At 38.4% G+C, this 26,442-nt stretch overlaps 1 protein-coding gene across 1 annotated transcript in view; it reads left to right on the top strand.

Annotated features, from left to right (window-relative positions):
- LOC124800838 (AT-rich interactive domain-containing protein 4B-like) overlaps positions 1-26,442 on the top strand; it is a 159,428-nt gene that overhangs the window by 116,644 nt on the left and 16,342 nt on the right. Inside the window, exons 19-20 of the mRNA XM_047263030.1 lie at positions 4,804-7,040; positions 21,964-23,025. Coding sequence (XP_047118986.1) covers positions 4,804-7,040; positions 21,964-23,025 — 3,299 coding nt within the window. The remainder of the gene's footprint in view (positions 1-4,803; positions 7,041-21,963; positions 23,026-26,442) is intronic.

The raw sequence follows: 26,442 nt of genomic DNA, 5'->3' as shown, positions 1-26,442 counted from the left end.
TCATTGACCTCAGATTCTAAGTCAGTAGTTGAAACATTATCCACCACAATGCTCGTATCATCAGCGAACATTGTAAATTTACACTGCTTATTGATGGATAAAGGCAGGTCATTAACATATATGAGGAACAGCAAGGGCCCAAGCACTGATCCGTGTGGCACTCCATGCTGCACAATTCCCCACTCAGAGTCCACTATATATTGTGATACACTATCTGAAACATCTAGAATAATCTTCTGCTTCCTATTTTCGAGGTACGATTTTAACCAGTTCCCTACAGGTCCTGTAATTCCATAATGACAGGCCTTCTTGAAGAGTATCTGGTGATCTACACAGTCAAACACCTTTGATAGGTCGCATAAGACACCAGTTGGCAGCCTCTTGCTGTTTATAGACTCTAGAACATCATTTGTGAATGAGAAAATTGCGTTATCTATTGAAACTCCCTTTTGAAAACCAAACTGCTGACTGTTAATGATGTTCAGGTCACCAAGGTGTGCCACAATCCTGTTGTACAGAGCTTTTTCTAGGACTTTTGAAAATGTTGTTAATAGAGAGATAGGGCGATAGTTTGACACATTTGTAGCATCCCCTGCTTTTTACAGGGGCCTGACAACAGAGTATTTCATTCTGTCTGGAAACACTCCTTGTTGCATGGATGTGTTGCAAAAGTGAGACAAAACTTCAGTCACTTCACTACAGCAAGCCTTCAACAACTTGCTTGAAATATCGTCGATACCAGCAGAATGTTTATTTTTCAAAGACTGTATGATTTTTTTGATTTCATTGGCAGTAATGGGAAGCACACTTATTTGACTGAAAGGTTCTGGAAAATTATTTTTCATTATACAGGCAGCTTTATCTACAGAACCATGGCAACCTATCTGTGTTGGGACAGTTAAAAAATGTTGGTTAAAGATTTCAGCAATTTCCTCACTATTAGTTATCTCTGAGTTGTCAACAGTTAAAACAATATTTTTGTCTTTGGTGTAGTTTACAGTCCCTGTTTCTCTCTTTATCACATTCCAGATTGTTTTAATTTTATTTTCAGAATTAGTAATTTCAGATGCTATACACATACTTTTAGAGTTTTTAATTACTTTGGCAAGAATTTTACAGTAGAGTTTATAATGTTATGCTGAAGACGTGATCTGAACGTTTGAATAGCTTCCTCACTTATTTTCCTTACTGTTTTCCATCTAAGTGAGGTGTCGCTCAGAGGAATTCCCAAGCTGTTGAAAGTAACTCGTTGTCCGTCATGGTCAGACAGACCATTTATAACCATTTCAATATTAATATGGTTGACTTTACTCTGATCAACAAAAACATTATTAATGAGTATACTGGAAGAGGTTGTGGTTCTGGTGGGCGAGCTAACCACGGGAACAAGGTTGTACGTGCACATGAGATTTTCAAACTCCACCTTGCAGGGAGAATTAACCAAGAAATCTATGTTAAAATCCCCAACAACTACCATGCCCCTATTTTTTCTACTTAAGTACAACAAAAGTGTATCTAATTGTTTAACAAACACTTTAAAATTACCAGATGGTGCCCTGTAAACTGCCACAACTGTTAATCTGGAGACAGTGTCTGGCACCTCTATAGCACATACTTCAAAATGTAGCTCAAAGCAGAATCTTTGTACATCTATTGCCGTGAACAAGACATTGTTTTTTACATATACAGCTACTCCTCCTCTGTCCATATAGTTCCTGCAATAAGACGTTGCCAAAAAAACATAGTTAGGAATAGGGACCACTTCAATACCAGCAGTGATGTGGTGTTCTGTTAGACACAGAATGTGGGCACTGTTTATACCTTTTGTGTCTTCTATATTTGCTGTGAACTGATCCAGCTTGCAGTATAGGCCTCTTATGTTCTGATGAGACACTGTTAACTTTTCTTTGTCTTTAATTGTATTGCTGTTTGAGTGAACTTTCGTTTGTGTATTAATTACTTGTTGCAGATTTTTGTTATTGGACCAAATCCTGCTAGAGTTGGCCCAGCTCACTAGTTTCCCTCGTTAGTTAGGGCTATGACTGGTCTGCTTTCATGATCGTTATTGTTTAGGCCTATTATTTCATGAAAAGCTTTTCCAATGTCTGCTGCTAGTTTATTTTTGCCAAACTGATTTAGATGTAGTCCATGCTTTGTGAAGCAGTGTGTCTCATACCTGTCTGTATCCAGTAGTGTCACATTCGTAAACTTAGTGCAAAAGTGTTTCAGTTTACTATTCGTTAGACGAATTTCTCTGTTCACACAAGACCAGTCTGCCAGGTCATATCTCGTGGGCACAGTTGTTAGTATTATGTTTGTATGCTGTAATAACTGCAGCAATACAAGTAGCTTTTTAATGAATGTACTGGCCTTGTTGCAATAAACATCATTTGCTCCTGCGATTATCGCAACACAGTCTTTTTCCGTGAATTTAGCACATTCTGTGTGTATGTCTTCTACCACATTCACGAATTTTGCTCCTGGTTTAACAATTGCTGATATACACGAACCATCTTGAGCAGAGTTCGACATGCATGTCAAAATATTGCGAGCATGACTGTATATGAAGAATGGTCAGTTCAATTTAAAAGAAGGCATCTGTGACAGTAAATAGTGAAGAGTGGTATGCCAAGTATAAATGAAAATATAGTTGTCAAGTGTTTGAAAGTCAAATAAATGTCTGTAGTTGCTATTACTACCTTCAACAGCAATGAAAATTCAGCATAAATGATCAGAGGAATCACATTCAGATTGCTTCTGATATTCCAACTGCAGCCATGTTTTTCATAAAAAGAGGTGTTTCATAAGATTTCCGTAACTTTCAAACAACTTGAGGGTTTCCTGAAACAAATCATCATAAACAACAAACTGAAATTTTATTTGTCATAAAAATTCAATCAATTCATTTTTCTTCATAGAGAGAATTTGCACAGGTCATACATATCTGAAATAGTTGCAATAGACTGGCCATATAATGGCCACAGATAGAACTTGTGCACAGCCAAATTGCTTGCCAGTTTTCTGTAGGCATTAAAGTGCAGAATTTACATCAAATATAAAGAGTACCATGCCTCAATTTCTAATGGCATTGACAGAATTGAAAATTTGCATGAATATAGTTGTCAAGATAACAACAGACTTGCCTCAGAGGGTAGGCAAGAATAGGGGAACTGTCTGGATGTTTGTTTTGCTACCTGTGCATTTAAGATAGGTGTCAAACATTCAAACTTTTGACTTTGAGATAGTGGTAAGATCAATTAGTGTTTGTTGCTAAATAAATAAATGATTGTGAAATCAATTAATAAGTTATATTCTGTATTCATTCGCTCTTGCAGGAGGAGGATAGTTAATTATGAAGATCATTCTTAGTGAAGTAAGCAATATGATTATGTTCAACAGACCATCATTCACAATACACAAAGCCATTGTGTGATGGAAAGGCACTTTGAAATTAGTAGAAGGGTGTGCTGAAAAGTGCCTCTGAATTTTGTATTCTGTTCTCAATATCGATTGAGGTATTACATATCATGCATGGTACTCGATTGGTTTAGCCACTTTGCTGATGCAAGTTGCAACCCTCTGCCATTAGAGGGCTTCAAATTGTAGTATGTAACATGGCGGTGTGTGAGAAAGTGGCAGTTTGTGAGAAAGTGTTCCCGTAATCGAGTTTCTAGCCGCAGAAAACTTTGTGTGCATGTGGAGCACTCTTTCCTTCGGTATGACAATGCCAGACCACACACGAACAGTGCGACATCTGCAGTAATCCGGCTCCTTGGGTTTGCTGCCATCAGTCATCTTCCATACAATCCTGGCTTTGCCTTATAAGATTTTCATCCATTTCAAAAACTTAAAGAACTTTTTCGAGGACTTCACATTGACAGAGATGAGGTTGTGGCTCTGTCACCGAAGTCAGACAACCTACTGTGACGCTGTCAACAAGCTGGTCTCTTGTTAAGGGAAATGTGTTCGTCACCAGGATGACTATGTTGAGAAATATATATGTAGAAATGAGGAATAAAGATGTAGGTTGTTAATAAAGTTCATTTTATGTAAATAGTTCTAAGGGTTTTCACATAAACTCAGAGGCATTACTTTTCAGTACGCCCTCGTAATTATTGTGCTTAACTCAATTGAATGTTTGTTCCTTGTCTTATGTGACTTTCTGTTATGAAGTTAGCCAAGGTCTGAGACCAAAAATAAGTTTTCTAGGTAAGTGGTAGTCATCTATTTTTTGTGTACTTGTCTGTGACTAACATTATCTTTCTCATGCCAGTTTTTAATATTCGGTTCAAAAGTTTGCTCTACATTAATGTAATAATTTAGTTGAGGGTGAGAAAGCATAAAATACGAAAAGCAGGACATTCACAGACATATGCACAGTATGCAACAGTTGTCAGTTGTGAGAGAGCCTTTCCAGACAATGTATAGGTCTGTATTTTGAACTGTTAGTTTAAATCATAACTGATTGATTGTAGCCTGGATGAACCCAACATTCTAGCATCATATTTCACATCTCTCAGAAAAATTGCCGGACTTACAAATTTAAATTCATTTGAATTTGTTGTGCAATAATAAAAATTCCTTGGTTGTGTACCAACAATGAAATGAGTAATAACAACCACTCACCATTTAGGGGAGGCATTGAGCAGTGGATTTTTTGTGTACCCATCCACTGTCTTGGACCACCATAAGATGGTTGATTGTGTTTGTTTATTCCATCAGTTATCAATTTGTTTATAGTTGATAATAAAACTCACAAACTTGTCATTGCACTCCTAATAGTTTGCTTATGTTTCATTTCAGATATATCTCTCGCATCTGAAACAGAGAGTGACGGATTTGATTCTGAACAGGAAATAGAGCTTGCAAGGCTTCGTAGTGGTAATGAAAAAGTAATATCTTCCATAGCAAGTGTGGAAAATGATGAAATGAAGCAAGAAACTATATCATTTAAAGAGCAATATGCAATTAGTAAGGCTGAAGTAGCATTTTCCAAAGATGATGATGAAAGTATAGGTGGTAACTATGTCCTCAGAAGTAAAGGCATTGCAGAGCCCTCGTCCTCACTTGAGGAGGAGGAGGCTGACGATAGTAGTATTCCTGCTACTCCTGAGCCTGAAAATCAGAACTTGTGTAAACGACGTACAAGACGTGCATTTCATTGTTTAGATATCAAAACGGAAACAGACAGCGATGAAAATGAACCAAGAGGTCGTGATTTTGATCTGAATGAGATACGCTCTGAACTGAAGGGCATAGAGAAAACCGTCAAGGTCTTACCAGATGTTGAAGAATGTATTATTCCTCTTGAGATTAAAACAGAAGTTCCCATACACATACCAGAACAAGAAAAGAGCCTTGCATCTTTAAAAGCTGATAATTCTTCTCTCAGAAAGCTTCCTGAAAAGATATGTGAGACTGTTGCAGATGATATTTACGAATTCAAAGAACCAGAACCATTTGAATTGGAAGTTCGACCAAAGAGAGAATCGTCACTTTTTGATGACAGATCTTGCAAGGGCAGTCGACGATCGGTAATCCCTCGAATATTTGAAGATGTTGGATCATCGTCTCCTCCAAAATCTGATAGATCACCTCAAAGGAAAAAGTCAACACACACAAAAAATGGTGAGTCTTCAGACTCTGAAACAAAAAAGAAGTTATCTCACATTGTTCAAAAATCGGATGATGATTCTATTTCAGCTCTTGATAACACATTACTATCTTCTTCCAAGAGTCATGGAATGTGTGAAGATGCTTTTGATAAATTGTGTGTGTCACCTTCTTTCAGACTAGTGAACAGCAGACCAGCTTCAAGGAGCAGTGTCAGTGGAATTGGCAGTATTAGCCTCTTTGATGGTGACGATTGTGGTCACGATGCTGACGATGACGATGATGACGACGATGATGATGATGGTAATGATGCTGATGCTGATATTGATGATGACGATGATGACAATGAAAATGATGATGAACAGCTTGGTACAATTAGATCTGAACCACTATTTTCATACCCACAACGTAATCATGAGGATCTTCTGCCTCCTCCTTCTGAAGATGAATTTACTTTTGGAGGGCAGATACGTCCACCTTCTAGCAACATGGGTGGCAGGTCATCTGATAGTCATCCAGCATCAGCAAACGAGTCTCCAGAGGAAGTCATGAATATGATTCTCAAAGAGGCAGAATATGAAGATGACACAATTAGTGCAGCCATTCAGCGTGTTATTGATCAGTCAATTATGGATGACGATGATCAAGAAATAGATCTGTTCGGAAAGAGTGGACCTCCAACTCCACCACCGCCTGCACCACCACCACCTGCTCCTCCTCCACTTGATGTGAGAGAGGCAAGGAGCAGATTTGCTGCTGCTGTGGATTCATCTGATACTGATAGCAGTGATGAAGAATCCAGGCTTGTAATAGCACCATTGGATGAGGAGGAGGAAGAAGAAGAGGAGGAGGAAGAGGATGATAATCAAGAGGAGGAGGAAGATGATGGTGATGACGAAGAGGAAGAAGGTGAAGAAGAGGAGGAGGAGGAGGAAGAAGAAGAAAATGGTAGCGAAAGGGGATCACCACAGGCTACTACAGAAGTGGGATCTTCGACTGATGGTTCTTCTGACATACCAAGTATGACGGCAGGTGCAGGAAAGTCAATTCCAGAAACTGCAGTAACAATTCCAGATTCTGTGGAAGTTGAAATGCCTGTCCTTTCAGAAGATACACCTGTCATTATAGAAACGTTACCAACACAAATAATTGCAGAAGAGAACGTGCAATCAGCAACAATTGATCATCAGAGAGAAGCTCTGACTGCTTCTGTAAGCTCAGTATCAAATGACTCCGAAAGCGATTCAGTAAGTGCTATGGAAAATCCTATTAGGGAAAGTATGCCACAATTATTTTCAGCGTACGACAAAGCAGTTCTCAATGCTGCATCTGTCAGAAAGGATTCCAGTACCTGTGAAATGCAAGATGGTGGCTCCAGAGATGAAGAGATGAAAATGTTGGAGAGGGGGGAGATTGTGCAACAGGAGGTATGTAATATTCATAATTACTGCACAGTGTAGGTACTACTAATGTAAAATTGGAATGAAATAGAAAACATTAAAACTGAACAGAATAAAGAAAAGTATAATGTTCGGTTGTTACATATGTACCACATGTAAACATTACCACTGAAATATTTAAAGATATCTACACAAAACAAAACAAAATACGTTAAAGAGGGACATTAATATTTAAAAAAAAAAATAAAAATAATGTTCACTCTGTGGTATAATCGGTTGTTTGCTCATGGTACTGCATTATCACAATCACATTAATGAACATACACTAAGAATAACAATCATAAAGAAGCATCTTGATTACAAATTCAATTAGTTGATATGTCATATTCAGGAAGTCTTCAAATTGTCCTGTGTAGGGTGGTCTTAGGGAACATATCTGCACTACATGCTGGATTGTCTGCCTTTCTGCTTCACAGTCACACTTTGGAGATATTTTTAGTTTCCATTTATACTATGAGTTCATACATTTGTGGTGGTTGGTTTCAGTTCAGTTTAGAATGACCCATGATTTTCTTGGGTGATCAGAGCCAGTTGGTTTTTCAGAGATACATCGAAATTTATTGAGATCTGTAGTTATACTATCTTCCCAAATTTTCTTCCAGTATTGCACAATATCAACGGTGTTATTTTGTAAGTGCACAGCCTCTGTAGCGTATTCTATTTCTGGAGCAGAGTTGTTCAGTATTTATGGATCAGCGAACAAGGGTGATCTTGGATTTTTCTTAATTCACTGAGAAGTGCTTGTTGTCTTTGTACTCACAGTGGAGGTATATGGCTTACGACTGATAGCCAGAAGATAACTGATCAGATAATCTGCTGATCTGACCAGCACATATAACAGTAATAACATTTTATGAAACACATGACTGCAGCTGTCTTTACGTCCTTTATCATCACTTCCAGTTTCAGTTAACAACCATTATCTGGGCTTTAAAGTTCATGTGTTACTTATGTATCATTTCATAGCCAGTGGCAGTATTATTAATACAGCCTCAACAGAATTGCTGAACATCATAAGAATAAACAAGTACCTGTACTCGAGAGGCAGTGTGTCAGATGTGAAAAATGCTTGACACACCAGCTCTTGAGTATGGATACATGTTTGTTCTTTGTACATGTGACAACCTAGTTATTCACAGCAACATTCTTGGACATGTGTTTCTCGGATTTTTTTCCGAGTTAAATTTGTTGGCAAACTCGGGCTTTCAACAACTTCCCCTGTCATCATTTTCAGGATTTCACTTCTGCTAATAGCCCATGTGCTACCTTTATATTTAGTTGGCCAAATTACGCCATTGTGGGTGGGAACGTCATATTAAAAATACCCAACTGCTTGCAGACATAATTCAATGAATCTGAATCACTCCAGACAAAATGATGATGAGTTTGGATATGGCCAGACAAAATTATGATGAGTTTGGATGTGGTCTCTTTGTGCACGAAAGATCCCTGTGGAATATGTATTTAAGCTATTGACAAATCACTGTAGTATGGGATTTAAGTGAAGTGAAGTGGAGTTCTGGTTGGGGGTAGTGCAGATGTGGAGTTCAGTTTAACAATTATTTTATCAGACATCTAAACTTCAACTAACAAAATAGTAAACTACTTACAATAAAACAAAATATATATTTCTGTAGCCTGAAAGAACTTCGAGTAAGGTCAAAATAAAAATGCCACAATTATTCCCATAACAATAATGGAACACATTCAAATACAGAACAAATTCAATCTTGTCCTATAATGGATGACAGGACACAACATAACAGTTTACGGTGTTTTGCATTTAGCCATAACCATAAATAACAACAAAAATTTACAATGACAAAGAATACTTAACCTTACCTAGGATCAGTAAAGATAACCTCTAACTACATCTTGATCTACTATTGCAACTGCCACAAGACGACGACAAACATCAGTTACCCACACCACTGCCAAACTACTCACACTTATGATTGAATAATTTCTTACACAATAACATTTATAACTCATTCGCATAAGAGCAATAACAGAAGAATCCTAATGCAACTACAGTGAGCCATTGCCATTCACGTAAACTCAATAACACAGTGAACTGTAAAAACTACTGGAGTAACAAATTGATTTACATTTGCAGTGATAAACAATAAATTTTGTGCTTAACGCTTTTGCAGTCATCCATTTTAAGCAGTGGATGCTAAAAAGTGATTATTTTTTATATTGTCATCCAGTATTGTTTAAATTTCCATATATCAAGCTGCAATCAATTTAAAAATGTGAAAAAATTACCACTTACCCTGAAAAGTATTTAGTTTATTGCAGTATACACAGATTGTCACACTTCTTCACTTTAAATGGTTTATAAGTGTCAAAACAAAAATTATTTTAAAAAATAATATAAATTTGATTGAGTTTCCATATAATTAACACTACACTCAATTTAAGGAATGCTAACTATTGTCCATAAAATTTATACAATTTTTTAGGAAAATGATATAAGAAAATAAATTTTTTACCATTATGTACAGAGATAATTATTATAATAATTGGACACTACATTAGTCTGCCCAATGTATGCAGTTCTGTACCACCTGACACTTGTGTTTTAGAACAGAACACATTTTACCAAACCATGGATATGCCTTAGATCGTATTGTGCTCCAGAACGAAAATGATGTAGGTCTGTTGTTAAGTAAAATATTCAGTAAGAATGCGATGAAACCTCGTACTTCAGCTATTGTGACATTTATCAATTTTTTACATGGACTGGACAAAGCAGCAGCGTGTTTTCAGTTATAAATTGCTTAGCTGAGAAATTCATTTAGGTGACAGTTAACTGAAGTAATGGTGCAGTGAAAAATAAATTGAAATATTCAATTGTAGAAGATACCACTGGTGGCATATGTTTGGGCCCAGGCACATTGTGAAGCAGATGAGGTAGCAACTGTAGTGTTTTGTGTGCAATCACTTCAATTTTCCATTCTGCCTTCTCTTTTAATCAATATACCAGCAAGAAAATCATTTTCACTTTTTGAACTGCTGATACGTTCTCAGAAATACTCTGTATCACTAGTATTTTCCAATAACTCGCAAATTTCATTCTTGGACACATTTAAAAAAAAATAAATCAGAAAAGTGAATGAAATAAACAAACTGGAAACCTCAACTCAAAGAAAAATAGCACAAAACAATATTAAGTAACGATACTGCAATAAAACAAAACCTTCCAATGGAATAACAAAATGTAAACAAGTATTACGAAACACGATGTTAACAAACAAACAACAGAACAGCAGAATTACCAATTGTTGACATTTCACTGCAACAACACCCGGAAAACGATAACTATCAGTGTACACGTAAATCAACACTTTAGAACACCAGCAACATCTAGTGTCAAATTTTATAAGCTAAGGGAAAGTAAACAGAGTACCAATGAATTGACACTATGCCAGTAATTGCATTGATAGAGTGTAACAATAGATCGTTGCCTTGACATTCAAAGGATTAATACAGTAAATCACTCCCTCAGCTCATAACTACATGATCATGCCTATTTTGCCTCTCGGCATACATAGCCGCCTACCCTGCATAAACAAACAACTAGTTACACAGAACCTGCTGACTTCCATGTGGGAAGTTGTAAACAAGTAGCTACACTCTATGCACAGTTCACACGTAGCACTTTGTACTGCCTCAATCATAATGCCACCAGGATGTCACCATAATTGTGAAAGCACTCAGGTAGCGTTCCTTATGACTTGCCAAAGATTTTCCTTCACCTCCACTGGAATTGCTGTGCATCTGCCCCGGAAAAACAGCAATAGCTCTACTAGGCTGTTGTCCGCATGGCAGTCGTACCTGTGCTGAATGTTGTCTCTTCTGGTAACTGTTCTGCAAACTAGCTTCTTGAGGCACTTGGTGGAATTACCTCTGTCCAGAAATGTGTTCTTCGTGTCACTCCAGCATCTGACTAGCTCTTGTCAGCATCATGCCCAGCCTGCTGTTAAAAACACAACGGCCGCCATGCCAAACCAGCACCATGTGACGCACTGCAAACTTGTCCCAACTCTCACTGTGGTAATTGTGCCACCTCAGAAGATGTTGCTAGTTCCAGTCACTCCAGCTAGCTGTCTCCCTCCATCTGAAGCTGTCCCCAGCGCGACAGTGGTGGCACTCATGACCATCACGTGCCTACACCATGTGCACTCCAGCAGCATGAGCATGACATTTCACTTGAAAATAATCCCCGCTGTTGAGAAAATCGACTGTCAACTGTCCCGTTCGATACAGTACAATCCTGCCCTCACTCCTGAAGTCGGGCCTCCTCCCCAGCCAGCATACAAACAACATACATCAGGTCTGGAAATAGAAAAGAGAGTCACAGTCCCACATGGCCGGAGTATTCCAGGCAATGATACAGACACATGACATTATCATGTCAAGCACCTTGAAATTAGATTCATTCACAGGTAGGCACATTTAAAACATAATGAAACGTGTCAAGGAGGTAGTTATATACATAACACATACTAGAATCTTAGTCATTGCTCTTGTTTTCACTGTCTAGACTTGACTGTACAACAACATGTGCTGCATCAATAGAAGTACACCAGACTGAACCCTGACAAACTTGTCCCGACTACTGTACTTCGCCAGGTGGAACAACACAGTTCAGACTGATAGGAGACTACCTCATTTTGAAAATGCAATACATCCTCACAAATAAATTCACTGTGCCAAACAGTTAAATAAACTAGTCTTTACTGGCAGTGAAACAATAACATTACATATCATCTTCCACCACTTTATTCAAGACGGTTTGGCTTCCTTGCACTGAATATACTAATAATAATTCAGCAATTATTACTTCTAACGTGGTCAGCTTCTCATACACCCATTTAACACATATCTGTTTTCTTCCCCAACAATTCCTAACAGATTATTGATTGTATTCTTATAATGCATTGCTCTTGCTTGTAACCATTGCACCTGGTCCCATGAATGTGATTCACATTGCAAGAATTGCACAAGAAGTGCAAATTACGAGAGAGCCAAACTAACAACAGTGACAGTTCTACACAAGTCTTTGCGCTGTTAACTGCACCAGCCTATGCATGACCTGCCAAAGCTACTGGGACAGCTCCACCACCGTATTGCCCCGAACTCCTCACCTCCCCTTCCATTGCCACGTCATACAAGAGCCCATTCTCTCTAAGCCAGGCCATGTCCGACACATCCCTCACCGCCATGGCTGAAACAGCACACAAGAAAGTAAAACACAGTCCATTATCTGTAATTTAATACTATCAGAGTGCGCCCTCACTGGCACAGTGCAAACTACACTCTGCTAACAAAATGTTTTGTGGGGTTTAGATGGTGTCTGGTTCAAGCTGGGGGGGGGGGGGGTTGTGCAGATGTGGAGCTCAGTTTATGTTATTAAGAATCCAAATTTCAGTTAACAAAATGGTAAACCACTTACAGTAGAACAAAATGTATCTTTCTGTAGCCTGAAAGAGCTTTAAGTAGATCCAAAATGGAAAAAACACAGTTAAAAATAATGGAACAAACACAAGTACAGAACAAATTCAGTCTTATGCCATCATAACAATTTACAATGTCTGGCATTCAGCCATAACCAGAAAAAAAACTGTAAAACTTATTATGTCCAAGAATACTTAGCTTTGCGTAAAAGTAACCTCCAACTACACCTACTGTCACCAGACAATTGAATTGCCAGCTACCCACAACAATGCCAAACTACCCACACTTATGTCTGAATAACTTCTTACTCAATAAATATTGACATAAAAATAATAACAAAACCTTAATGCAATGAAAGTGAGCCATAGGCTCAGTCACAAAAATGAGTAACACAATAAACTCTTAAAACCACTGGAGCAATCAGTTGATTTACGTTCACAGTGGTAGGCCTAAACAACCAATTTCTGATATATACACAAAATCATGCCTACAGCATATAGTGACACAATGATACCTACTCTGCGTGACAGCAAACATTGTTGCATGCCCTGCATGCCATAAACAACAAACAGCTAATAACACAACACCCACTGACTTTTATGCAGGGAATTTTCACTTGGTGTACGGTTTGTGCATAATACAGTGTATCACCTCAGTCACAATACTATGTTAAAGCACACGTGTGGTGCTCCTTATGACTTGTCAAAGCTGTTTGTTCACCTCCACTAGAATTGTTATGCATCCGCCCAGGAAGTACAATCCACAAGGTCGTCCTCCACACAGAAGCTCCGCATATGCTGACTATTGTTTCATCCAGTAACTGTCCCATGCACCGGTTTATTGAGGCCCAGGGGAGTTGCTCCAACCAGAACCCTGTTCTTCAGGTTACTCCACCAAGTGACTAGCTCCAACAGCTTCAGTCCCAGCCCGCTGTTACAAACACCTCAGCCATCACCCCAAACTGGTGCGAGGCGATAAGCCACGTTCTTGTCCCCACTCCCATCATGGTGATGGTACCAGCCTCACAGCGTAGCATGTTGCTAGTTCCACGATTCTCTGGTGGTGAGGAAATCAACTGTGACATTCGACATGGCAAACCACTGCCTGTATGAGATTATCAGACTGTTTCTGCATACACTGATGACCACAATTTTTTTTATCATGGTAAATTTTTTGAAATGACTGACAGAATAGCCATGTATTGTCTCTGGCAGCGTGTAATTTCATTATGAAACATTTTGAAGAACACACTTCAAATTAAAGTACCTTTACTTCATCTCCCTTATTTTGTTATGTCAACAACACTGTATGATCTGGTCACATGGGATTAAAGCTCTTCAACTGTAGATTGATCATGTGAATAGTACGCACACTAATATGAAGTACACCAATGAGATGGGGACAGAAGGAAAATGGCCTATATATAAAATTCTTGGGAATGTGGTGCTCAGTCAGTACACAAGGTTTTAGAATGGCACACAGAAAACTACATTAAATATCTCTGTTTCAACAAATGTGCTGTTGCTAAACACAGTAATATAAAAAAGTGGATCATCATGTTTAATGAAACAAAACTATTTCCCCATGTGTCTAGCTACTGGGTTTCTGCTGCCAAAGAAGCCGTTGAGATCAAGATATACAGGTACTACCTTCACCAAAACAGTCACCAAGTTCTTTAGTGATGTATGGAAATGGACATACAATGTTGGAACACTACAAAGAACCAAGCAGTGTTACCCACCCTCTAACCAAATCAGCATCACTGCTAATTTACCTCCATTGTAGACATCAACATAACCTCTTGTAGCATATGAAAGTTCTGTGACTTGATGATGTCTCCACGAGATAAATCAGCCAACTAAATATGAAAGTGCCCTGTGGCCTATTATTAGAAGAGAACTCCTGACTATGGTAATAGAGGAAATCATTGGAAAATTGAATTCACTAAAAAGTCTGACTTGGTGCAATACTTAGCTTTCCTATTTCTGTTCATTGTTTAATTTTTAAATTCTTTATTAGTTTTTGTGTGCTTGCAAAGTTTAGTTCTTAAATTCATTGTGTTTTTTTTTTTTTTTTTTTTTTTTTTTTGGAGAGGTATAGTGTTGTGTTTTAATAATGGTAAAGTGTACATTCGTGCAGTCTATAGTGCAGTTTGTTTGAATGGCCAATAACTGTTGACCATAGCTCAGTCAGCTGACGGTCTCTGTTGGTGAAGCATCAGGGGACCAGTGAGACACACTTTTAGCTTTTTCTGTTTGTTTTCATAGTTTAATTCTGCTACTTTGTGGTGTGGCAGCAGTGGGGAATCTGGCTTGTTGCAGGGAACACTTCAGGTGTCCCTTGTTTCACTTACAGGCTCTGCTGTCAAAGCCCATTCCAGCATATACAATGTGGGGATACACGGTCACGTCACTTGAGACAGGGTGTTAGTGTTGAGGCTGATCATCTGGTCTTGCTCATTTACTCTGTGAGTGGACAGGTGTCTGCTCGTTCAGCAGGGTCTGCACAGGCATGCAGGGGGAGCAGTTAAATGATTATCGGGAGCTCCAGTGTTAGGCACATTGTGGAGCCCTTTGCGAAACATCATCCAGGGCCAGAAAAAATTCCATTGTGCACTCGGTGGACCTGCCAGGGCTTCACCAGAGATGTGCAGGAGGCCCTGCCTGCAGCTGTCATGGGTGCAGGGTGCAATAGTCTGGAACTTCCTGCTCATGTCAGTACCAATGATGCCTGTTGCTTGGTTACTGAGGACATCCTCAGTTCCTACAGGCAGATGGCTGAAGTAGTGGAGACATCTGGCTGACTCACGAGTGAAATCAGATCGTACATGAAGTAGACACGCTTTGACCGTCAAAATTGTAACAGTAAATTGTTGAAGTGTTCAACATAATGCCCTCCAGGAAAATTGTTGCACTCAAATTATTCTCAGAACAGAGAGCTGGCTGAAACCCAAAGTAAAAAGCTTCATAATGTTAAGTGAGGACAGGAACACGTATCAAAAAGACAATTAGAAATATAGGAGGGGGAGTGTTCATTGCTGTCAACAGTAATATGTCTATCAAGGTCAAATTTGAATATGACTGTGAAGTTATCTGAACACAAGTATTAGGCCTAGGTAAATTCAAGTTAATTATCGAAGCTATTTAAGGAACAATCATAAGTCACGCAATATTCTTTATTAATTTAAGAATTGTGCAATCTATGACAGTTTCTAAAATAGTAGCAATAGAAGATTGCTATACCATCACATCAAGACAGAATGGAATAATTTTTAATTATGGGATGGTTTTACTGGCCACATGATTCCACCATAACAGAAGCTCAGTAATGTGGGAATACCCAAATCATACAGTATCTAGAGGCAATTTTAATCTACCAAGGATAAAATGGGAAGGCTATGTATTCACTGCAGGTGGTGTAGATACACAATCTCGTGAAGTAGTCTTGAATGTTTTCTGTAAATGCCTTTAACAATTTGCTAGATAACCCACACATTGGAAATAATTTAGATGTTATAGCTGTAAACAGGCCTGACCTTTTCGATAATGTCAGTATAGAGACAGGGATTAGTGATCATGGTCCCATCACAGCGACGATGGTTACTAAAATTAATAAATCCCTCAAGAAGGCCAGGAGACTATTTACACGAGAAAAGGATGATACAGTTTTCTAGCAACCCACTTAGATAATGGAGAATGGACATTATTTAGTCCCAATGTGACAGACATAGAGGAATTATAGGCAAAGTTCAAATTGATTGTGAATCAGACTCTGGAGACGTATGATCCAAGTAAAGGATTAAACTGAACGAAATTTGCACTCTGCAGCGGAGTGCGCTGAAATGAAACTTCCTGGCAGATTAAAATTGTGTGCTGGACCAAGACTCAACTCGGAACCTCCTGTCCTCACAACTTTACTTTGGCAAGCGAGGTAGGAGAACGAGGTACTGGGTGAAGTAAAGCTATGAGGATGGGTTGTTAGGTGTGCTTAGGTAGCTAAGTCAATAGAGCAAATGCCCACAAAAGGCAGAGGTCCCGAGTTCAAGTCTTGGCCCTGCACACAGTTTTGATCCGCCAGGAAGTTTCAAGTGGATTAATCCTCAAGCAGGCGCACTGTTTTTCATAAAATGAGCAGGTACATGGTGTACTTTGTACACATGTAAAGAATAGTGGTCTTTGTTACCAAGGTAAACATGTATTAGCAAAATCACTATTTAACACTTTCGAGACGAGCGACATAGCTCCTATGTCGGTCCGACATTACCCCAAAAAGACGATCGACGTAGCTCTTACGTCGGCCGATTATCAGCGATGTTAACGACTCCCAGTGCATGACTTTCATATTCTGTAGGTTTAAAAGTACTTTCTGGTTATCCTAGTACCAAGAAAAAATTATAGATGGCAGCATATGTCACTGTTGGAGGTGGTACAGGAGTATATTTTGAGTCATTTGCTTTGCCGCACTCACGCTCAACTTAACAACAGGCTCGCGGCAGTTCGAAACTTTAGATTGTTGTCGGCTGATAGCTTTGCATTTTATTTTCGTCATGGCCTTGCGAGATGAAGAAATAGTTTTTATTGAACATTAGTGGTTCAGAATTAGATGAAAAAATTGCAGATTTTGACATTAGTGATGGTAAGCTATTTATTGTCCGAATTTTCCGTAATTCTGTGGTTTGATTCCTGGTCAGAAAAAAGATAATTTTTACGAATTTTCTTATAGATGAAAACGATACTTTGGACGGTGAACCGTCAGGAAGACCTGAAGATGAGGCTGTTGACATCGTTGTCACAACAAACACAACTGGTCATTGCAATTTGCCATATTCTTCTGGGCAGTGGACAGATGACGATACAATCACTCCCCAGCTTCCTATTTTTTCTGAATCCTGTGGAATTCAAGATGGGATTGACCAACATTCTTCAGTGTTTGATTGTTTCACGTACTTTTTCGTTGAAGAACTGCTGAGACTAATCAAACGAGAGGCAAACCGCTACGCTAGAATGACAATAGAGACACTAAGTGCTACAGGAAAACTGAAGCCTCAGTCAGTGTGGCGTGAGTGGAGAACAGTGAAACTCAGTGAGCTGTATAAATTTTTTGGTATTATTTTGCATATGTGCCTAGTCAAGAAACCAAAACTGTCTGACTACTTGTCAACAAATCCCGTGTTGCAGTCCTCATTTGTGGCAAAGTGTCTGCCAAGAGAGAGATTTTTGTCAATTCTACGAATGTTACATCTCGTAGATAAAGCAACATATACTCCTAAAAATCTGGTAGGTCACGATCCTATTCATAAGGTAAGACCTATATTCGACAGATGCGTGACCCAAAGTGGAAAGGCTTACAAGCCAGGCGAAAATATTACTATAGATGAAGGAATTTGCCCTTTTCGTGGTAGACTGAGTTTTAGTGTGTGTATGAAAAATAGGCCTAATAAATGTGGCGTAAAATTTTTTATGCTATGTGAAAGTAAAAGTGGGTATGTCCTGAACTGTGAAATTTATTCTTGGAAACAGTGTAATGCCGATAACAGCATTTTACACATTGTAGACAGATTGTGTCATTCGTTTCATAATAAAGGTCACACATTGTACATGGACCGCTTTTTAAACCAGCCCTGATTTACTGGATAATTTGTGTGTGTGTGTGGGGGGGGGGGGGGGGGGGGGAGGACTAAGGCAGTTGGTACTGTGCAGAAAAATAGTAAAGGACTATCAAGGGATCTTGTTGGCCAGAAATTGAAAAAAAATGAATCCGTTTTGCAGATGAGATCACTTACTGTTTGTAAAATGGAAGGGCAACAGAGACGTTTTTCTTTTGACAACAAAGCATAAAATGACAGCAACAAATGTCAGTGTAAAAATTAAATTTGGAATGGCGAAAAAAATGAAGCCTGACTGTGTTTTGGACTACAATAGTAAAAAAATCTGGTGTGGATCATAGCAAACAGCTAATGGCGTACTATCCTTTTGAACGAAAACAAATAAAGTGGTGGAAAAAAGTTTTTTTTCGCATTTTCATGCTCATGACTGTAAATTCATACATTTTGTACAAAACATCGCGAAATACAAGCAAACATCTGGTTGAATACATTACAGGGTTAGCAGAGAACTTGGTTCACAAAGGTGTGGCCTCTTAGACTTGTGCACTTCTCAGAATAGTTCACCCACCAACAGACTAAGCGGAAGACATTTTACAAAATTAATTCCACCCACAAAATTGTCTAAGTGGCGCCAGAGAAGGTGCAAAGTATGCGCAGAAACAAGCAAGGCCAGATATGGTAAAGTTTCAAGGAAAGACACGTGATATTATTATGAAACCTGTGACGTAGGGCTTTGTTTTCCAAAATGTTTCGAAATATTTCATACAAACGCCAATGTAACTGTGTGATTATTAATAAAATAAAAGTTCATATTTCAACAGTTATTCATTTAAAACTAACAACTTCAATCCTCTGTCCCTTAGAGGTCGTGAAACCTAAATTTTTTTTTTTATTTCTTTCTTTCTTTTTTGCCCCCACTGTGAAAACAGCATACTCTCAAATTAATATACAACCCTTGTCACTAACGTAAATGTTTATTTCTTTGCAGTACTCTGAAGGGAATGGACATAGTTTTTAAATGCAAAAGAGCAATCTATTTTCTGTGGTATAGAATCTGCTGTAGAAAATTCAGAAAAACTGTGAAATCGCTCAGTACCAGCTGGTTGAGCGTCCACACTCGCGCTCAGTCCTCAAAGTGTTAATATTAGTTTAGTTAAACAACAATAAAATAAACTTACATAATCTGAGCTAAAGCACTGCTAAAGTAAATAATAATGAAATGAACTTTCATTATATCATTCTGTTGCCGTGGACAGGCCACAGTAATGACCAGCTCGAAAAATTAAGCAGTGCAGTTGCATCAGACCCTAGCCATTGGCTTACTCGATTACTAATTACCTCATTGACAAGTGCCTTATTGTGCAGTTGTGCTGCTAGCTCGTAATCTAGGTCATTTGTAAATTTTTTCTTCCATTATTTTATATTTCTACTGCTCACTTGGCAGCATGACAACATAGTTTATCACTGTGTTAACGGCAGCAATGATCAAGGAATAGGTATGGGCTTGTAATTGTGAAACAACAGTGGAATGGTGCAACACAAAATTTATTTATGGTAGGTGCACTTTACACATAGGTGCACCCACTCGAGAGTGAAGGACAGATAGGACCCTCTGTGGTGTAATGATAAAACCTGGAAAATGCTGAGGAAACAGATTGGTGTGGTTCAAAAGAGATCACGCAAATGTTGTCAGGCAAAAGTTAGTAGAAATTCATGCATCTGTAAAAAGATCAATTTGCGAAGCATACAACTACTTCCACCATTATATTGTAGCGAAAGATCTTGCCGAGAACACAAGAAAATTATGCTCATACATAAAATCACTAAGGGAAGGCTTCTACCCAGTCATTTGTCGAGCAGTCTGGGATGGATATAGAAGACAGCAGAAGGAAAACTGAAATTTTGCTTTTAAGAAATCATTCACGCAAAAGAATCATACAATCCATCCTTTGACTGTTGTACACACTGTCACATGGAGGACATAGAAATAAGCATCTGTGGTCTAGAGAAGTAACTGAAAGAGCTGAAAACAAGTAAGTTACCAGGATCAGATGGAATACCAATTTGGTTTTACAGAGAATACTCTGTGACATTTTCCTCCTACTTGGATTTATTGTGAATCTTTCACAAAGCGCAAAGTCCAAAGCAGCTGGAAAAAGCATGGGTTATCCTCTATATTTAAAGAATGTACCTGCATAATTGCAGACCAATATCCATAACATGGGTTTGCTGCAGAATTCTTGAACACATTCAGAGTTTGCGTATAATAAATTTCCTTGAGACAGAAAAGCTTCTGTCCACAAATCAGCACAGTTTTAGAAAGCACTGCTCGTGCAAAACTCGGCTTGCCCTTTAAGCCATGGATGAAGGGTAACAGGCAGATGCTATATTTGTAAATTACTGGAAAAGTGTTTGGCATGGTGCACCACTGCAAACTGTTGATAGAAGTCCAAGTGTACAATTTAGGTTCCTAGATATGCAAGTTGCTTGAAGACTTTTTGCGTAATAGAACCCGGTATCTTGCCCTTGGTGGCGAATGTTCATCAGAGATGAGGCTGTTATCAGGAATGCCCCAGGGAAATGTGATAGGACCACTCTTGTTCTGTACATATATTATCTGATGGACAGGTTGAGCAGCAATTTATGTTCATCTGTTGAGGATGCTGTGGTGTATGGGAAGGTGTCGTCGTCGTGTGGCATATGTATACAAGCTGACTTAACGCGAGTGCTGGGAACTGTGTCACTTCAACTGGCTGTAAATAAATATAAGTAATAAATACAGCTGCAGGTATTACTGCTGCACACTTTTGTATTGTCTCTCATTGTTGTTCATTTAGCATTTCCAAGATGCTATTGTACTGAATAAACAAACATCTGACAAAACATGCAGCCCTTGTTTAACTTATCATGTTTGACTCTTCTCTTTAACTTCAATCCTACCTAATATAGGTCCCACTCTAAGGAACAATAATAGAAAATCAGTAAAACAAGGATTTTGTATGTTTCAATCTTTGTCATTGAATCAATTTCCTTCTGGTCCTTCCCATGTATACCAGTCTTGTATCACTATTCTTACATTTAGATTTTGAATGGGTCTTGTTCATTAAAACACTCTACTTACTCCTGCCCATGTAAATACATTACATTACACATGTTGCTGTTTAAAGGGCCAGCCGGCAGTCCGAGCACCTAGTGTAAAGCTTGTGTAAATCTTCCTGCATTTGTTAATGGAATTATTAATAATTAGTTGTTTGGCAGAAGCTGCTTGTTTAGAGGATGGTTCTGTGCTATGAAAAATTTGTGAACATAACGTTCTGTACAACAGCATCAACTATTTTCACATTTCTCAATTTTGAGAATGATGTGTTAACTTCTATTTGCTAGGAACTGTTCAATTCAGTCTCAAGGCTGGCCCAGTATTCCATTAACTCATATTGTATTCAGTAGGTAATAGTCTGGAACTGTATCAGATACTGTGTGAAAGTCAAAAAACATGTCAACAACTTAGTTACTGCTATGTATTCCAGTCAAGATCTTGTGGATAGACAGAGGAAGCTGACTTTCACATGAACACAGTTCGTTGAAGCCATTTTGATTCCTGCAGAAGGGGTCGTGTCATCCCCAGGAAGGTGTCTCTACATCAAAAGCTCAAACTGTGTCTATTTTGAAGGATATATTGTGTTCGTAATGTGTATCCCATTGTACTAAATTGTTTTTTCTTGTATTGGTAAATATAGTGATTGTGATGCACAATTTTTAGATTTAAAACTTAAGTGTTGAGTGACTTCTTCCTGTAATTTTTTTCTTTCTGTTTGGAAACAGATTGAAGTTGGTGAAGCAGATCTTCTGGACACTGCAGTAATGCCAGAGAGCCCCAAAAGGCGTCGACTTGACACAGATCTTGCTGAGTGTGAAGACTGCAGTGAAGTTCCTTCCTTTGACCACTGCAGTAATAAAGCTGCTTATGCTGAACAGCAAGCATTGGTGAAAGCAGATGATACCAAGATATTGCAGGATGATATCATATTGTTATCACAAAAGGAGGGAGAGCTGGAAGATGAAGATGAACTAGTGCAACAGCAAGTGCAGGAGGAAGATGAGGAGGAGGAGGAACAAGAGCAACAGCAGCAGCACTCTCAAGAAGAGGAGGAGGAAGAAGATGAAGAAGAAGAAGAGGAAGAAGAAGAAAATGAACAGGAGCAGCAGCAGCAACAACAACAACAACAACAACAACAACAACAACAACAACAGGAACGAGAGGAGGGGAACAGTGAAGTAAGCAAGGAGGAAGGAAATGACGAGCAGGTTGACCAGCAAGACCAGCAGAAGCAATTGCATTCACCACAGAAACAGCAAGATAATAAACACGAACAAAAATGTGGGTGGGAAGAAAATGAAAGGAAAGATGAGGATGGAGAGGAGGCAGAAAGAGAGGTTGAAGAGGAAGAAATAATGGAGGAGGAGGAAGAAGAAGAAGAGGAGGAGGAGGAGGAGGAAGAAGAAGATGGCGATGATGAGGATGATTGTGATGAAAATGAAAAGAGTGATCAACAGAAACACCAAAAGCAACAGTTACATCACCAGAATGATGAAACAGAAGACGAAGAGTTACGAAAAAATAGGACCGGAGAACAAGACGTGGTAGTTTGTGGTGAAAGTAATAGTGATTCCAGAGATGTTATTCTTTTAAAAGCGAGGACAGAAGAAGTGTTAGATACAAGTTTTTCGTCACCTGTGGCTATGTCGGACAATGCTGTGACTACTCCAGTGTCAGAAGCATCAGACCTGGTGCACAAACAAGATAAACAGATGGCTCCCAGTATTGTCACAGATCCTGCTACATGTTTACTCCCAGAAAATGCTGCGCCATTAGTTGCAGAGGAGGTCAGTCACTTTCCTACCCTTTATTTCTGTTATTCCAGTAGAAGAATATATTTTGTGTGTTGGTACATGGCTGCTGAACTTTGCTAACTGTAGAAATTTGATGAACCTTCATCAACACTTACAAATAAGTGCAAGACATAAGTGGAGACCCTTTTATGCCCCCAACGACCTGTGCTCAGACACACTTATTGCACATTATTCAAGCTGTTGCCTATTGTATCAGATTTAATTTCAACTATCCTAAATTGAGTGTGATACCTTTAATTAAAACGAAAATGAAATTTCAAGTGAAGACAACAAAAATTCTTCTGTAAGAAATTGTTCCCCACTCCCTCTAACCTCATCTGCAACCTCGCAATCATCTCTCCCTATTTCTGGGATTCTCCCTTGCTGTGTTGAGAAGTACATTAGTGTTTGTGAAGAAAATTTCAGAGCTTTGTTCCATGTTGGTGATTTTGAAAATGTTTGACCTAACACATGATGTTACTGATGAGTGATGGTATTCTGTCGCTCTATCTCTCCCATGGCCAGTTATGTCCTCACCTCAGCATTAGGTTTACCAGTACTCTCGTTGCTATGCCCACTAGTAAAACCCTCTCTGAGTGCAAAACACTTATTTTAAATTTATTTCATTCCTTGTTGAATGATGCTAATTTCACACAATTCTCGCTCAGAAAATTCAAAGTAAAATAGTTGTGAATATCAAAGCAGCAACAGTCAAATAATTATATCCTTGTGGAGGATAATGTACTTTATCTTCCAACTTTTATCCACTATGAAAAGAATGTGCCGATCTTACTGTCTGTCAGATCTTACTGGCTGTCTCTAGTGACAGCTCTTCAGTTATATGGATCAGGTTTGACTCCTCTACTAGCTGTCATAGGCCTTTCACAATTTTGTCCATCACTTTCTCTCTGGGTGTACCTGGCATACTGCTCCACCACCATAATGTATATGGTAAAGTTACACTAATGATATATGTACCTGTTAAACTACACATTTAATTAAACTTGCCAAGTTTTAGAATTTCCAAAATTTAAATGTGTGTGCACCGGGTTTCTTGTGTATTTTTTACTGTATATCCAATATTCATGTAGCTTATAGATTCTTTCAGTCTATTAACTGAGCACATTTATGTTCTGCACATGGCGCAAAAAACTAAACTGTACCTCCATGAGTACCCCCCAGTGAAAGCAAATTAATGTCAGCAACATCTTCTTCAAGCAGTTTACATCATACTTTAGAACAACCCGCAGTCCAAAGATTATTAAGCTGTGAATGAGGGTGACATGTAAGTTTTGTGTAGTTATAAATTTTTAATTCTAGCAAGTAAAACTTGTTGTTCATTCTAGCTTTGTTCCACTGCTACACAAGATGGAAGACTGACTTAAGTTAAGACTCAGTAAGATATCAAAACGAACCTCATTTCAAAAATTAATTTTTAAATTGAAAATCTCATGTAAAGACATAAAATCTGAGAAGTAGAGCTGCTAAAGATGAACACACACACACACACACACACACACACACACACACACACACAGTTCCTGTGGATACCATCATCATCATCTGATTCAAATAAATATTTGATCAGCTAGTACAATCCAGATAACCATGCTTTTTTTCCTTGTTAGTGGACTAGTACTCATTTGCTGCAGTGTCTTCAGTGCTAGAGGCTAAAGAAAGCTAGAATACTGCTCAATTTTTATGTATTGACCGACAATATTTCTTCTTTCAACACCAATTTATTTAAGCTTCTTTGTGCACTGAATTACTTATTCTGAGAGATATATATATTATAGTCGTATCACCACTGTCAGGATACAGATATCTTGGACAACAAGATTACATTTTGACATGCAAAATGACTGAGAATGTAAGATAGAATGACAGTTTTACTACTTCATTTGTTCTCCTTCTACAGTGACACTACTGTCTTGGAGATGTGCTGTGCTCAAGTACCTTGCATTATTTGGCACTCGGTGAAAAGATGTTGTGTGGTTACTTTCTTTAAATAACGAATAACTATATTTAATTTTTTATGCTTTTGTTGCTGTATAGTTTAATTCATTTTTAAATAAACTCTTGCTTTAAAAAGCGATTGTATTGTGTTCTCCTACTTGTCGATCTTATTCACCTTGAAGTAATTCGCATGCTATCCCGTACTTTGATGCATCAGTTGCAGACTTGAATGGTTAATGCATTACTGGGTGTTTCAGTATGGGTGCTTCTATCAAAGCTTGCTTGGTATTCTGAAACACTTCTGATGTCCTCTCATCCCATATCCACATTGATCTTTGTTTTAAAAGGGATAATCATCATGGATCATTCATGGGTTGACACCTGGTGAAACATCTGTAATTATTGTAATAAAAAAATCATACAATTCCTGTGTTTGTTCAATTGTTAGAACATTTTACTCCCAAGATTTTACCTGTATTTGTTTTCAGAGTCCTTTGTAGTTCTCCAGGTTACAATTAGTATTCATTACTTTAGCTGTTGCTAGTAAATAAACCTTATCTGCTGATAAATTTGGCTTAATTGTTTGTTTATTACTCTCTACTCTATACACGGAATCTCACCATGTCCAGTACAGCTCATCAGTTTCGATACTTAACAATATTTTAAGTAACCAGTCTATCCATAGTAGTATATTCAGATTTATATTAGGAACCACTAATTTAAAATTATTAGTTGTTATCAGCGAATTCTTTTCTTCCTTTATTAATTTTTCTTTACTTCCGGTAATCCCCACTGTATATATACCAGTTAAGAGTAGTATTGACCTTGCATTCCTGTGTCACATTTTTGCTAGCAAATCTTGGTGCATCAATAAAATTTCACCTGCAATATCTGTATAAATAGTTACATTACTATCAAATGCATTCTCGTCTATCATTGGTTTAATATGGTCTTCACATTTTATTTTTACCTTCTTCCAACAACCACGTGTGCTTCGGTATGATGTGGGTGGAAGCAATTAGCCTCACCATGTACAGGCCTATGGCTGCATCCTGGATCCTAGCCCTTACATCAGGATGTTTCTCATTTCCTGACATTGGAATAGGGTGAGATCCATTTGAAGACACCTGATCCAGAAAAAAAAACATGTAGAGGATATATGGTTGTCTAAATTATTTGTGGTATTGATATGGATATAATAGAGGGAAACATTCCACGTGGGAAAAATATGTCTAAAAACAAAGATGATGTGACTTACCAAATGAAAGTGCTGGCAGGTCGATAGACACACAAACAAACACAAACATACACACAAAATTCAAGCTTTCGCAACCAACAGTTGCTTCATCAGGAAAGAGGGAAGGAGAGGGAAAGACGAAAGGATGTGGGTTTTAAGGGGGAGAGTAAGGAGTCATTCCAATCCCGGGAGCGGAAAGACTTACCTTGGGGGAAAAA

The sequence above is a fragment of the Schistocerca piceifrons genome, chromosome 1 (assembly GCF_021461385.2).
Source record: "Schistocerca piceifrons isolate TAMUIC-IGC-003096 chromosome 1, iqSchPice1.1, whole genome shotgun sequence".
Taxonomy (NCBI): domain Eukaryota; kingdom Metazoa; phylum Arthropoda; class Insecta; order Orthoptera; family Acrididae; genus Schistocerca; species Schistocerca piceifrons.
This window is presented reverse-complemented; position numbering and strand designations above follow the sequence as displayed.